Source organism: Galeopterus variegatus, unplaced genomic scaffold (genome assembly GCF_000696425.1).
Source record: "Galeopterus variegatus unplaced genomic scaffold, G_variegatus-3.0.2 Scaffold1966, whole genome shotgun sequence".
Lineage (NCBI taxonomy): Eukaryota > Metazoa > Chordata > Mammalia > Dermoptera > Cynocephalidae > Galeopterus > Galeopterus variegatus.
In genome coordinates, this window is record NW_007728077.1 from 187,091 (window position 1) to 199,444 (window position 12,354).

A 12,354-nucleotide genomic window follows, 5' to 3' on the forward strand; every position below is an offset into this window, starting at 1 on the left:
CGGGGGAAGTGGGCAGGCAAGGAGAGGCTGGGGCTCATTTTCTCTCCTAGGCTTTCTGAGCTCGCCCTGCCCCTGTAAATGCCAAAGCACAGATGCCGCAAGATGCCCTGTCACATGGAGGGTGGCTCTGGCTGAGGCCGTTCTCCTGGGGCAGGTGTGGGAGCTCTGGGGAGCCTTGTCCTGTGCACTTGCTTGTGAGGCGGGGGAGGGTCGGCAGGACCCCACACTGGCCGTCTCAGGTGCTGCAGTTGAGGAAGGCTCTGTGGGGACAGTGTCCTGTGAGTGTCGAGCCACACCCGCTGTGTTGGGAGGACGCAGTTTTGATGACTGTGAAGGTCCAGGGGAGGGAGAGGTCCAAGCTTGTCCACACTGTCTCCTCCTCCTGCAGAGCATCCCTTGCAGGTCTGAGGTGGGAGCAGAGCCGGGGCCGTGGAGACGTGGCCGAGGCCCAGGGAAGGCTCCTTCCTGGTGGCCTCATCTTTGTGTGACTCTGCCTCTATGGCTGGCTCCGGGCAGCTGCACATGGGGACGCGTTCCTGGAGCCCCTGCTGCGTGGACGGCAGGTTGGCAGGTCCACGGAGGGCCCCTCCCCGCCCTGGCTCGGAGGGGCGGTTGCTTCTAAAGGCGGCTGAGGAGGAATCACCGCTAGAAAATGGGCTTCCCCTCCTCTTCTTATGGTCCCTCTGCTCGCCTGGAGGGGCCTGTGGAATTTGCTGCCAGCGCCTCCCTGTCGCTCCTGTGCTCGCTGGGCTCTGTCCCCTCCCTCCAGGTGGCAGAAATCCTAATTGCAAATTGTCAGCATTGTGGCTCTACCCAGAAACCCAGCAGGAGGCAGTCTGGGCGATCAGCTTCACCCCCTGCATGGCGTTTGTCCTCTGTGATCATAAAGCCAGTGACTCTGGTTCCTGGCTCTTGTCATTGGAGCTGCCCAGGTTTGGAGATGGGAAGAGAGACTTTGAGTGACATCATGAGGTGCAGTATTGGATATGCCGAGTGGGGGCTGGGAGGGGCCCACAGTCCTGCCTCTGAAATGTTCACATTGGAGGAGCCCTTAGGAGGAGAGAACATTCTGGAAGCTGGAGCGAGGTCTGGGTACCTGGGTGGGCCTCAGTGCTCCCACAGCCACTCTGTTTGGGGCCACAACTCCCGTAGCATGGCCATTTGGAGGTGACCCCAGCGTCCCGTCCTCCCTGGGCCTCTCTCTCTCAGAAGGTCACCTGGACAGAGGCACCACAGCACCTGGACTCTGGGCACCACTGCCTGCGGCAACCTTGAACAGGCACAGGGTCCCACTCCCGATGTAGGCACTGGCTCCCGATGCTTACGGAGCAGGACTTCTGGGGCATAGGAGACGTGGCTGCTATGCTGTCTGCATCCCCGAGTGGGCTCCATGCCTGGGCCATCTCCCTGGAAACACGTTTCTTCCTCTTTCTCCCTGTTTTCGGAGACCCCTGAGCTGGCACAGAGGGTCAGCAGTTGCCTGCTGTCTGGGGGCAGGGGGAGGGGGCCCCGTCCCATGCTTGTGTCCAGGCTGGGTGGACTGGGCACTGGGGACCATCTCTTTGTGGCCAGTCATCTCACTGCCGTCGGTGGATGTGTCTCTCTGGCTGTGGGTCCTGGGTTTGGGCCGATGGTGGCTGCTGACCAGAGCCTCACTCTCTCACTGTTATCCAGGGAGCTGTGGCGGGGCTGGGAGCCGCATCTGGGGCATGAGTGAGCAGTGTGGCTCCCCCTTGGAGGTGCGTCAAGACCCTCCAGCCTCCCTGACCCTGGGCTCCTCACAGGCCCAGGGACAGCATGGGCCCTTCTCAGAGGCCGTCTTGGGAGGTTCCAAGGCACCTGCATGTGGCCACTTGTGAGTGGGTTCTCAGGTCCTGGGAGCCTCGCCATCCTCTCTGGCAGATGGTGGAAGGCGGTGAGAAGGTCCTGATGTTCCCTAGGCCAAAGGGTGGAGGCCACATCTGCCCGGTACCTAACCGTGGTGACACATCTGCCTCTCCTGCTGCTGCTGGATGACACTGGAGCCGGTGAATGTGGGTGTCAGGCCTATCTCCAGGTTACCAAGAAACATGAGCACAAGTGAGGCCCGAGGACTGTCGAGAACGTGGAACCCGCTGTGAATCCAGCTTCCCGCCTGCAGGGCTGGGGCTGTGGTTCTCTGCTTCCTGCTGGGGCCTGTTCCAGCCAAGGCCGGCTGGCGGAACAGCCTCATTCACACCCTCCTTCCAGAGCAGGATGCTTGTTTCTCGGGCGTCCTGGTGCGGGGTAGAGCTCAGACTCAGGCAGGCTCAGCACCAGGTCCAGTGAGGAAGCCCGCGCCCTCCTCTTGAAGCCTGTTCCCACCAGGTGGCTACCTAGGGTTGGTCAGAAAGGCCCAGGGTGAGGCTGAACAAATGCCACCTGCTCTCCCCTGACTCTGGGGCAGGAGGTGGAGAGATGGAAGGAGGAGGAAGGCCACTCCCAGGGGCGGTGACAGGCGTGGAAGGTGCAGGGAAGGGCGCAAGAACCCAGGGCAGACGGGAGGTGCTCAGAGAGCAACCGCAGCCCCCTGGGCATTTGGGGACTTGTCTTGCCCAGAGTGTCACCTGGCGGGGGGCGCTGGTGGGATGGTGTGGAGAGGATTCTCGTACTTTGTCGTGGTAGCAAAAGTGATTGAAGAGTCCACGGACATCACCTACCCTAGGTGCAGCCGAGGTCTGGCTGCACCTGCTGTCCCCAGGGAGCCTGTGACTGCCCGGCTGTCCCTCCCTTCTGGCCCTGTGCTTTGTCCCATGGCAGCTGCTCTGAGCCCCCTCCCCCTACACACGTGGCTGGCTGTCCTTGGGTCTCATGGCTCTGTACTGTCACGTGGGACAGCATCAGTCATGTTCAGATACGCTTCGTGTTCTTTCCAGAGTGACTTCTCTTGTGTTTCTTTGTGTGTGTCCGTCTGTCTGTCGGTTCTTGTGGGAGCAGTCAGAAGGTCAGTTTGAAAGATCGTGTCTTCTCCAGCCCCCGAGGCGTGGCTGCCAAGGGGAAGGGGTCCCCCCAGGCCCAGCCTGTCCGGCGGTCACCCAGTGCTGACCAGAGCCTCGATGACAGCCCAAGCAAGGTGCCCAAGAGCTGGAGCTTTGGAGACCGCAGCCGGGCGCGCCAGGCCTTCCGGATCAAGGGTGCCGCGTCCCGGCAGAACTCAGAAGGTGGGTCAGGCTGCAGCCCCGTGGCACCGTGGCCTCCCACGCTGCTGCCGGAGCAGGAGGCCCCTCCCCCATGTATTTCTTTATTGGGGTGGAATTCACATAACATAAAATTGACCATCTTAAAGTGTACAAATTCAGTGGCATCTAGAAACTTCACGGTGTTGTGCAACCATCACCTCTGTCTAGTTCCAGAACATTCCATCACTCCAAAAGAAAACTCCGTGCCCATTAGCATTCGCCCCCAACCCCTCTTCCCAGCCCATGGGAACCGCTGCACTTTCTGTCTCCGAATTTGCCAGTTCTGGATGTTTCATACAAGGGGGACAGTACGCCATGCGGCCCGGCGTGCCTGGCTGCTTCTGCTGAATGTGATGTCCTCCAGGCTCACCCGTGTTGTAGCGTGTCAGTGCCTTGTTCCTTTCTATGGCTGAGTGATGTTCTGCTGTGAGGCACACCACAGTTTGTTCATCAGTTGACAGGGACATCCTTTTAAACCCTCACACCAGCCACTCCTGTGGCCACCACCTGCTGGAAGTCCCAGCCAGGGAGGAGCAGCTGTGGGAGGCAGGGTGGAAGGGTGGGCTCCACAGGAGCAGATGTGAGCGCATGGGGCGCCTGGCCCTCTGTCCCCAGGCGTGGTTCAGCTTCATCGTCTGTTTCCATCCACCCAGAAGCAAGTCTCCCTGGGGAGGACGTCGCAGATGACAATAAGAGCTGCAACTGTGAGTTCGTGGCCGAGGACCTGACCCCGGGCCTCAAAGTCAGCATCCGAGCCGTGTGGTGAGGGTCCCCTGCTCACCGCAGGGGGGGGGCATACGGGGAGAGGCCAGGAGGCAGAGCCCGCCGTGAAAGGCTGAGCGGAGAAGGAACAGTCCCGGCCATGTGTCCTGGCTCCACTCTCTCCTGGGATGTGGCTGGGTTCAGAGTGCTGGTTGGGGGACACCTGTTCAGTGAGAAGGCTTGTGGCCGACGCCCTCTTTGTCCCTGCTCCTCGTGATATCACCTTGTGCCTGGCATGGCTGGGAGTCTGTGAGGGGGAAGACTGGGCCCGAGAGCTGCCCCCATCCTGGGTGTCGTGGGGGCCCAGGAGAGGAGGCTGCCCCTGCATCAGCAGATCTCAGGGTGGACGAGGGTCTGTCTGGGCAGCCGGGCACCACAGGTGGCCCTTTGTGGGGCGGGCGAATGGCCATGATGAGGGGTGAGTCATCCAGTTGTGTCAGAGATGCTGGGAGGGCAGCCGGCAGGTGGACGCTGGTGTCGGCCCAGTCAGAGAGGGGCTGGGGTGGTCTCTGGCCGAAGCTCAAGGCCCCTCTGGCCCTGGCAGTGTCATGCGGTTCCTGGTATCCAAACGGAAATTCAAGGAGAGTCTGCGGCCGTACGATGTGATGGACGTGATCGAGCAGTATTCTGCTGGCCACCTGGACATGCTGTCCCGGATCAAGAGCCTGCAGTCCAGGCAAGAGCCCCCACCTGCTGCCCAGCCAGGGCAAGGGCGGGGCCCCTGGGGTGGGCGTGGAGGGTGCAGGGCAGGGCCAGCGGGGCCTCCTCCCACCCACGTCGGCTTCTTGTCAGCTTTTTGCCATGTCATCTCACAGTCTGTCTGTTTTTAATGTTTCTGTCATCTCTCCCTTCTCCCCCACCCGCACTGTGGTGGGCAAGTGTGTGTGCGCGTGTGAGTGTGCACTCACGCATGTATGTATGCGTATGCATGGGTGCGTGTGAGTGCACATGCGTGCTGGCCTCTGAGTGCATGCATGTACACACGTGTATGTGTCGGTGCACATATGCGTGCATGCCTGTGTTCTCATGCATGTGTGTGCACATGTGTGGGTGAGTGCAGTGCTGGTTTGCACATGTGTGTATTAATGCATGCTTGTGTGTGTGCATGTGTGTACACACGTGTTTGGTATGGAGTGGTTTTGTTGAGAATGAGGCTCCAGGATTTCCATGGGCCCCTCAGGCAGCAGATGTGCTACTTGGCACCTCTTCTGTTTCTAGAACACAGGGCCATCCCTTCCCTGCCTTGTGAGGCCTCTGAGCAGGAGGCAGTAGCCGGGCATCCACCTGCTGTTCTGCGTCGACCCCACGTGTGTGAGGACAGGCTTGCTCACTCCAGGAGCCAATGCACGTGCCTGTGCACCCCCCCCCACATGTGCATTCTCCACATACAGGCGTGTATACATGTGCACGCACACACAGACTCATTGTATTAGTCTGTTGCCTGTTGCTTATAACGGAATACCTGAAACTGCATGATTTATGAAGACAAGAAATTTATTTCTTGCAGTTTCGGAGGCTGAGAAATCCACAGTCCAGGGCACACATCTGAGAGGGCCTTGTTCTTGGTGGTGGCTCCACAGTGACATGGGTGTCACACGGTGAGAATGGGCTGAGCAAGAGAGCTGACCTGCTCACTCTCTCTCCTTATGAAGCCACCAGAACCATGCCCACCACTCCATGCATGGATCAGTCCCTTCAAGAGGACACAGGCCTCACAATCCAATCACCTCTTCAAATACATCATAGGGTTTCCACCCTCAACATCGTTACAATGGGGATGAAATTCCACTACATGAACCTTTTGGGGACACAGCACACCTGTCCACTCCCACACACACAGGTGCACATAGCTGTGCTCTGGCCTGCTGCCCACATACACGGAGATCCCTAAGTCCACACACACACAGTTGCTCACAGGCATGCACCCTCAGCTACACGTAATCAAGCACATGCACATGCATGGTGTTTGTGGTGCCTGTAGAAGGCCGTACGGCTGTTTTGAATCTCTTCTGAAGTAGGTCACACCTTCCTGCTGGTCAGGCTCTTCCCCCGCAAGCCCCCCATGCGAGGCTGCAGCTGTTCCCCGGCCCTGGAAGTAGCACTGGGGCCTGGGGTCTGGACAGTTGGGACAGCCCTGGGGCCACACCCAGCTCAGCCCTCTGGCAGGAGCGTCTGAGGAAGTCGGCGTGCTCCACTCGGGGTGCCGTCTTGTCCCGTGCCTGGGTGCCAGCACAAGGGTCTCTCTAGACCTCAACCTTCTCCCACTGGGCGTGGGCAGGGAAGTGTCCCCTTCTTCCACCCAGGCTCAGGCTGGGAGGCCTCTCCCTCCATGTCCTCCCAAGCATAGGCTAGCCTTGTGCTGTGTGTGCATGTGTATGTGCATGTAAGCGTGCGGGAATGTGTGTGCGCGTGTGTATGAGCATGTGTGTGTGCGTGTGTATGAGCATGTGTGTGTGAGCCTGTGGGCGTGTGTGTGCATGCGTATGAGCATGTGTGTGTGAGCCTGTGGGCGTGTGTGCGCGTGTGTATGAGCGTGTGCATGTGAGCCTGCGGGCGTGTGTGCACATGTGTATGAGAATGTGTGTGCGCCTGTGTTGTGTGCACACGTGTGTGTGCATGTGAGCATGTGGGTGTGTGCACGCGTGCTTGAGCGTGTGTGTACATGAGCATGTGGGTGTGTGCGTGTGAGGGAGCGTCCCAGTCTCTCGACTTGTGCTTGTTTCCATGTCTCTCACTACAGCTGTTTCTGTTCACCAGGCTCTTCTGTCTTAAATTTCCTCCTTTCCTTCCCTTTCTGGAAAAACACACAAAACCTAGCAACCACCTGAGGAGCCCCGGACACTTCCTCTCCTCTTGCTGACGATGAGTCACAGGAGGCCCTGTAGCCAGCGCCCTCTCCGGTACTTGGCACCTGCTGCACACTCTCCCGGGAGCCTGTGTGCCCTGTGTCACGGGCAGGCAGCAGAGGCGCAGCCATGCGGGTGCAGCTGCCACACGGGAGGTCGTGTGCGTGTGGCACCAACTGCTCTCTGTTTTGAGTGGAAATACTTTTAAGAAGTGTCACTTTGTTGTCTGAAGCTGGGTTGTTTCTTCTGTTTCTGCAAATTTCCAGCCAACCTCCTTTCCTGTTGCTTTATGATGCATTTTTGCCGGTGTCTCTTCTCTCGTTTACTCTGCCAGGATAGATATGATTGTGGGCCCCCCACCCCCTTCAACTCCCCGGCACAAGAAGTACCCCACCAAAGGACCCACGGCCCCTCCGAGAGAGTCACCCCAGTACTCACCTAGGTTAGGATGCCAGCACCTCTTCCGGTTGTCTCTGTGGAATGGCCGGCCCCTTCGCTCCAGGCCACATGACGGCAGCACCCGGCACAATGCTTTCTCCCGGATGGAGGGGACGTCAGGTTTTCTCTTCCCGAAAAAGCGTTAGGGAGAAGCCTGTTCCCCTGCCAGGGCCCTCCTGGGGCGCTGGGACTCCTTCCCACGATGTCCCACGTGACGTCCACCTGGGGTTGGGCAGCTCCTCAGGGGTCAGGTGCCCTCAGAGGCGCAGGGCCGGGAGGACAGGCTGGGCTTCCTGGGATGGTGCCCACAAAGGCGTCCTCCCACCCTGCCACCAATGTGCAGTCTCCCTGGGCGCTGACGTGGGCCCCTCCACACCCACTCACTGCTGGGGTCGACCTTGCCCTTGGCACTGCGTGGGCCTGAGCAGGGTGGTGGCTCCTCTGCCTGAAGAGTAAATGAGAAAATCCCCACACCGTGCTGGCGCCGAGGGAGCCCTGTGAGCTCTGGCATTTTTGTTTTAAATTGCCACTGCCATGATCAGCACTACTGATGGAGCAAAGGGTAGGACCCCAGTGGATGGGCAGACCGGGAGGCTAGCACAGTTAGGTGGAGAGTTGGCAGCAGGGTCTCGGGGTCAGTTCAGGCTCAGCGAGGCCTTCTTTCTTCCCTGAGGCCACTTGGATGAGAGCCATTCCCCCTCCTCCGGCAAGTCTGATTGGCTGAGGTGGAGCACAGCCCCCAGAGCAGGGCTGTGGAGGGTGAGCACAGCTGGCCTCAGCCCTACCTGGCAGCTCGGGGCACAGGGGCTCTGGGCACAACCGAGTCCCTGGGGTCACAGCCCAGTCCAAGTTGGTGGGTGCCAGGGTTCCCGCATGTGAGGCCCGGGGACAGTGGGCTTGGCGTCTTCTGGATGCAACAGCTTTTCCCATGAGAGTGGAGTTCCTGGGGAGCAGGCAGGGCTGTTTGCTGCTTCCTGACCCAGGGTGGCCCCAGACAGTGTTTGCTGGGTCCCTGCCCTGCCATGCCCCCCAATCCCAAAGGGTTTCGTGCCCTGAGACTGAAGCCCTCCTGTCCTTCTGGGCATTGCTACAGGGGTCGGTCGCTCAGTGTTCAGAGCCATGAGCTGAGAAGGCCCTGGCTCCACCTCCCAGGACTGCTAAAGCCAGGAGACACGCAGCTTCACCCAGAGGAGAGGTCCTCACCCCACCCTGAGGGGCACGGAGCACGTAGGGATGGAGTCCAATGCCTAGCTTGAGGCCGAGGGGATGAGATGGTGCAGGGTCCTTGGAGGACCCTCTCCTGGCCCCGCAGCAGCAGCTATAGCTGAGTCCTTGGCCACGGCTCTCATTGGGATCACCCGCAGGCAGCCCGTCATGTGGCAGGGGTGAAGGTGCTGAGCGTCCTTGCCTGGACTGTGTGGACACTGGGGAGCACCAGGGAGCCCGTCTCCTCTCCATTTCCACTGGTGTCTGCTTGGAGCCGAGGGCCCCCCGCAGCCCCCTCCCGTGCATGAGTCCAGCATGGAGCCCGGCAGAGCATGAGAAGCTGCACCGTGGCTGGCGTGAGCCTGAACCCCGTTCTGTTTCATGCGACAGAAAGAAAGAAACACCCTGCCCCGCCCTCCGCCGCCCCATGGCAAGCAGATAGGGCAGCCCCCTCAGCAGAAAGTGGAGGGAAGGCCCCCTCCAGGTGTGTTTTATCCATAGTGAGATGTGGGGCCTTGGCCTCGGTCCTGCTCAGCCATACCCCGTGTCCAGCTGCTGTCTGCCCGGTGGGGCTTGTAGACTCAGTGCAGGGTCTTTGTTCCCGAGTGAATGTCCACAGAGCTGCAGCTCTCAGCCCGTGCCTGCTCCTGCGGCCCCGCTGGCCCTGCAGTGGCCCTTCCTGTTCCACAGGACCTGGCAGGGTTTGTGATGTCTCCCTGCTCAGACAGACCCTGTCCCCAAGGGCGAAGAGCCTCCTTCCCTTCCCATTGGTATTAGTGATCTAGTGCCTCATTCAAGACCAGCTCAGCTGAATTCTGAATCCTGCCCATACATGCACACATATGTGTACCCACACCCATGCACACACGAAACCCCATCCATGTCCATACACGTGCACACATGTATGCACATGTGCACAAATGTACATGCACACCTGCACACATACACGTGTGCACACACACACATGCATGCACATATGCACACGCACATGCACACAGGCCCTCTGTGGTTGGCAGCGGCTCTGGCTCACCCCTTCTCTGGTGGGTGCATTGGTGGCTTCCTGTGCTGTGCTCTGTCCCCTCACTCCTTGTCCTGGTGCATGGAGCTGTCGCTCTCACCGCCAACCTGCTTCTGTTGTTCCTGCTGCAGACATGTAACTGTCCCCATCAGACCTGGGTTGGGCCGACGGCCTCAGTGGCACATTATGTAGGAGTAAAGCTGGGGGTAGGGCAGGGCTCTGGGGCAGGGAGGGGAGGGGCGCAGCACCCCAGGCTCCAGTCTGGTACACCAGGTGCCTGTTGGCCGTCACATGACGCTCTGGGCCTCCCTGTGCTGTGGGCCAACATGCCTCGGGCCAGGAAGAGAGGGAGAGCTGGGTGGGCAGATGAGATGTGGGGCATATGGGGGCTGGGCACCTGCTGGAAAGAACTGGGGTGAACTGGCCCCAGGTGAGAGCTCCCTCCCTTTACTCCTCGGTAATGTGCCAGATCCCACTGGAATGGAGTGGATAGGGAACAGGACTTGAGGGTGCTGGAGAGCAGGGCCAGAGCAGGACGCGCTGGTTTGGTCTGTCTGTCCTGGCACCACTGCCCCTTTGGCTGGCTCCAGGCAGGGCCTGGAGCCTGGATCTGGGGGACTGTGGCCTGGCCCAGGAGGAGAGGTCAGGACCCTGCTGCACTCACCTGAACTCATGCTTGGGGGCGGGGTCTCTGTTCCCGGTAGAGTGGACCAGATCGTGGGGCGGGGCCCAGCAATAACAGACAAGGACCGCACCAAGGGCCCAGCCGAGGCGGAGCTGCCGGAGGACCCCAGCATGATGGGACGGCTCGGGAAGGTGGAGAAGCAGGTGGGAGAGGCTGGCGTCCTGTCCCGGGCAGTGTGGGCTTCAGGGGTAGACACTGAGGGAGGGATCCTTGAGCTTCGGGGGCATGTGGCTCCTGTCACAGCTGAGGGCCGCTCTGTCAGGACCCCCTGTCCTCCACCAGGAGCCCCTCCTGGGTCTGACAGCCAGCACCCAGGGGGCCCGTGTTCTGGGCTGGGGAGCTGCATGACTTGCACTAGAGGGTCCCTTGGGGGGCCTACCTTTCTCCCCTCTGCCCTTGCCAACCCCTCACCTCTCCTAGGAGTGAGTCTTAGAAGCCACCACATAGGGCCCTTGGGGGTCTGTTTCTGGAAGCCACTTCCTTTCCCTTGTGGAGTTTGTTCTAAGGGTGGACCCAAGGGGGCAGCAGGGGAAGTTCAAACAAGTGGGGGGTCCCCGTGGCCGAAAGCTCCTAGACCACACATGATGACAGGTGGGGTTAGAGGCTGAGCTGCTTCAGGTCTGGCATGGAGGAGGGGCTGCTCCCAGGCCCCTCTCCTGCCCCTCCGCCTTCTGGGGAGCAGCAGCCCCTGCCCCTTTATCTTGAGGAGCAGCCCCAAATCCACCCCAACTCCTCTTCCATCCCCTTCGAAGCATCCCAGGTCACCAGCCACCTCCTGGGAGCAGCCTGGGCCCCCTCTACTTCCTGGGGGAAGCCCAGGTCCCCTCACTTCCTGGGGAGCAGCCTGGGTCCCCTCACTTCCTGGGACACAGCCCAGGTCCCTTCACTTCTGGGGAGCAGCCTGGGTCCCTCTGCACCCTGCCCAGCAGCCCCCTCTTGCAGGTCCTGTCTATGGAGAAGAAGCTGGACTTCCTGGTGAGCATCTACATGCAGCGCATGGGCATCCCCCCAACAGAGACCGAGGCCTACTTTGGGGCCAAAGAACCGGAGCCGGCGCCGCCATACCATAGCCCCGAAGACAGCCGGGAGCACATGGACAAGCATGGCTGCATCATCAAGATTGTGCGTTCCACCAGCTCCACGGGCCAGAAGAACTTCTCAGCGCCCCCGGCCGCCCCTGCCCAGTGCCCGCCCTCCACCTCATGGCAGCAGCAGAGCCACCCGCGCCAGGGCCATGGTGCCTCCCCTGTGGGAGACCACGGCTCACTGGTGCGCATCCCGCCGCCACCCGCCCACGAGCGGTCACTGTCCGCCTACAGCGGGGGCAACCGGCCCAGCACAGAGTTCCTACGGCATGAGGATGCGCCAGCTGGCAGGTCCCACGAGGGTGCCCTGCGGGACAGCGACACGTCCATCTCCATCCCGTCCGTGGACCACGAGGAGCTGGAACGTTCTTTCAGTGGCTTCAGCATCTCCCAGTCCAAGGAGAACCTGGACGCCCTCAACAGCTGCTACGCGGCCGTGGCGCCTTGTGCCAAAGTCAGACCTTACATCGCAGAGGGCGAGTCAGACACAGACTCGGACCTCTGCACCCCATGCGGGCCCCCGCCACGCTCAGCCACGGGTGAGGGCCCCTTTGGGGACATGGGTTGGGCCGGGCCCAGGAAGTGAGGCTGTGCTGGCCACCGGACTGCCCGCGTCTTCCCCCTGACTCCGCATTTTCGAGGTTTTGAGGTGGGAACCCCCTGGGGCCTTTTCTTTACCTGGGCTGATGGGCAGGTGGGGAGTTCTTTTCCAACAGGGGTTGGAGGGCTGGCGGGGGCCCTGGGGGCCCCAGGAGCACTGTGTGGCTGCAGGGCCAGCCATGCCCACTCTGCTTGGGGAGGGGGAAGCCGACTACTGGCCTGAGTGTGAGGGGGCTGCAGAGATGGCCGGGGCACAGCTGGCATGAGGTGAGGGCACAAGGTCCTGGGTGGGTTGGCAGGGAGGGGAAGGCCTGTCCCCAGGTGGAGCTGCTGGCCTTGAGGCCTGGTAGGGTTCCCGAGTCTGGACCCTGCAGGGGTAGGAGAGTGTGGTTGGCCTATGGGCATGGCCTGCCATTGCACCTGACTGAGCTGGCTGGTATGTCCCTAAGTCTCAGCCTTCTGTCCGTCTGTATGTATGGTGAGGGTGATGGCCCTTGCTTCTTGGGTGCCTGGCTAG

The 12,354-nt window shown here is 60.8% G+C and overlaps 1 protein-coding gene across 1 annotated transcript in view; it reads left to right on the top strand.

Moving 5' to 3' along the window:
- The window catches only part of KCNQ2 (potassium voltage-gated channel, KQT-like subfamily, member 2), a 74,526-nt gene extending 62,611 nt beyond the window's left edge, over positions 1 to 11,915 (top strand). The window contains exons 13-17 of the mRNA XM_008579851.1: positions 2,956 to 3,179; positions 3,851 to 3,959; positions 4,504 to 4,635; positions 10,172 to 10,295; positions 11,095 to 11,915. Coding sequence (XP_008578073.1) covers positions 2,956 to 3,179; positions 3,851 to 3,959; positions 4,504 to 4,635; positions 10,172 to 10,295; positions 11,095 to 11,823 — 1,318 coding nt within the window. The 3' untranslated portion in view covers positions 11,824 to 11,915. The remainder of the gene's footprint in view (positions 1 to 2,955; positions 3,180 to 3,850; positions 3,960 to 4,503; positions 4,636 to 10,171; positions 10,296 to 11,094) is intronic.
- Positions 11,916 to 12,354: the final 439 nt, after the last annotated feature.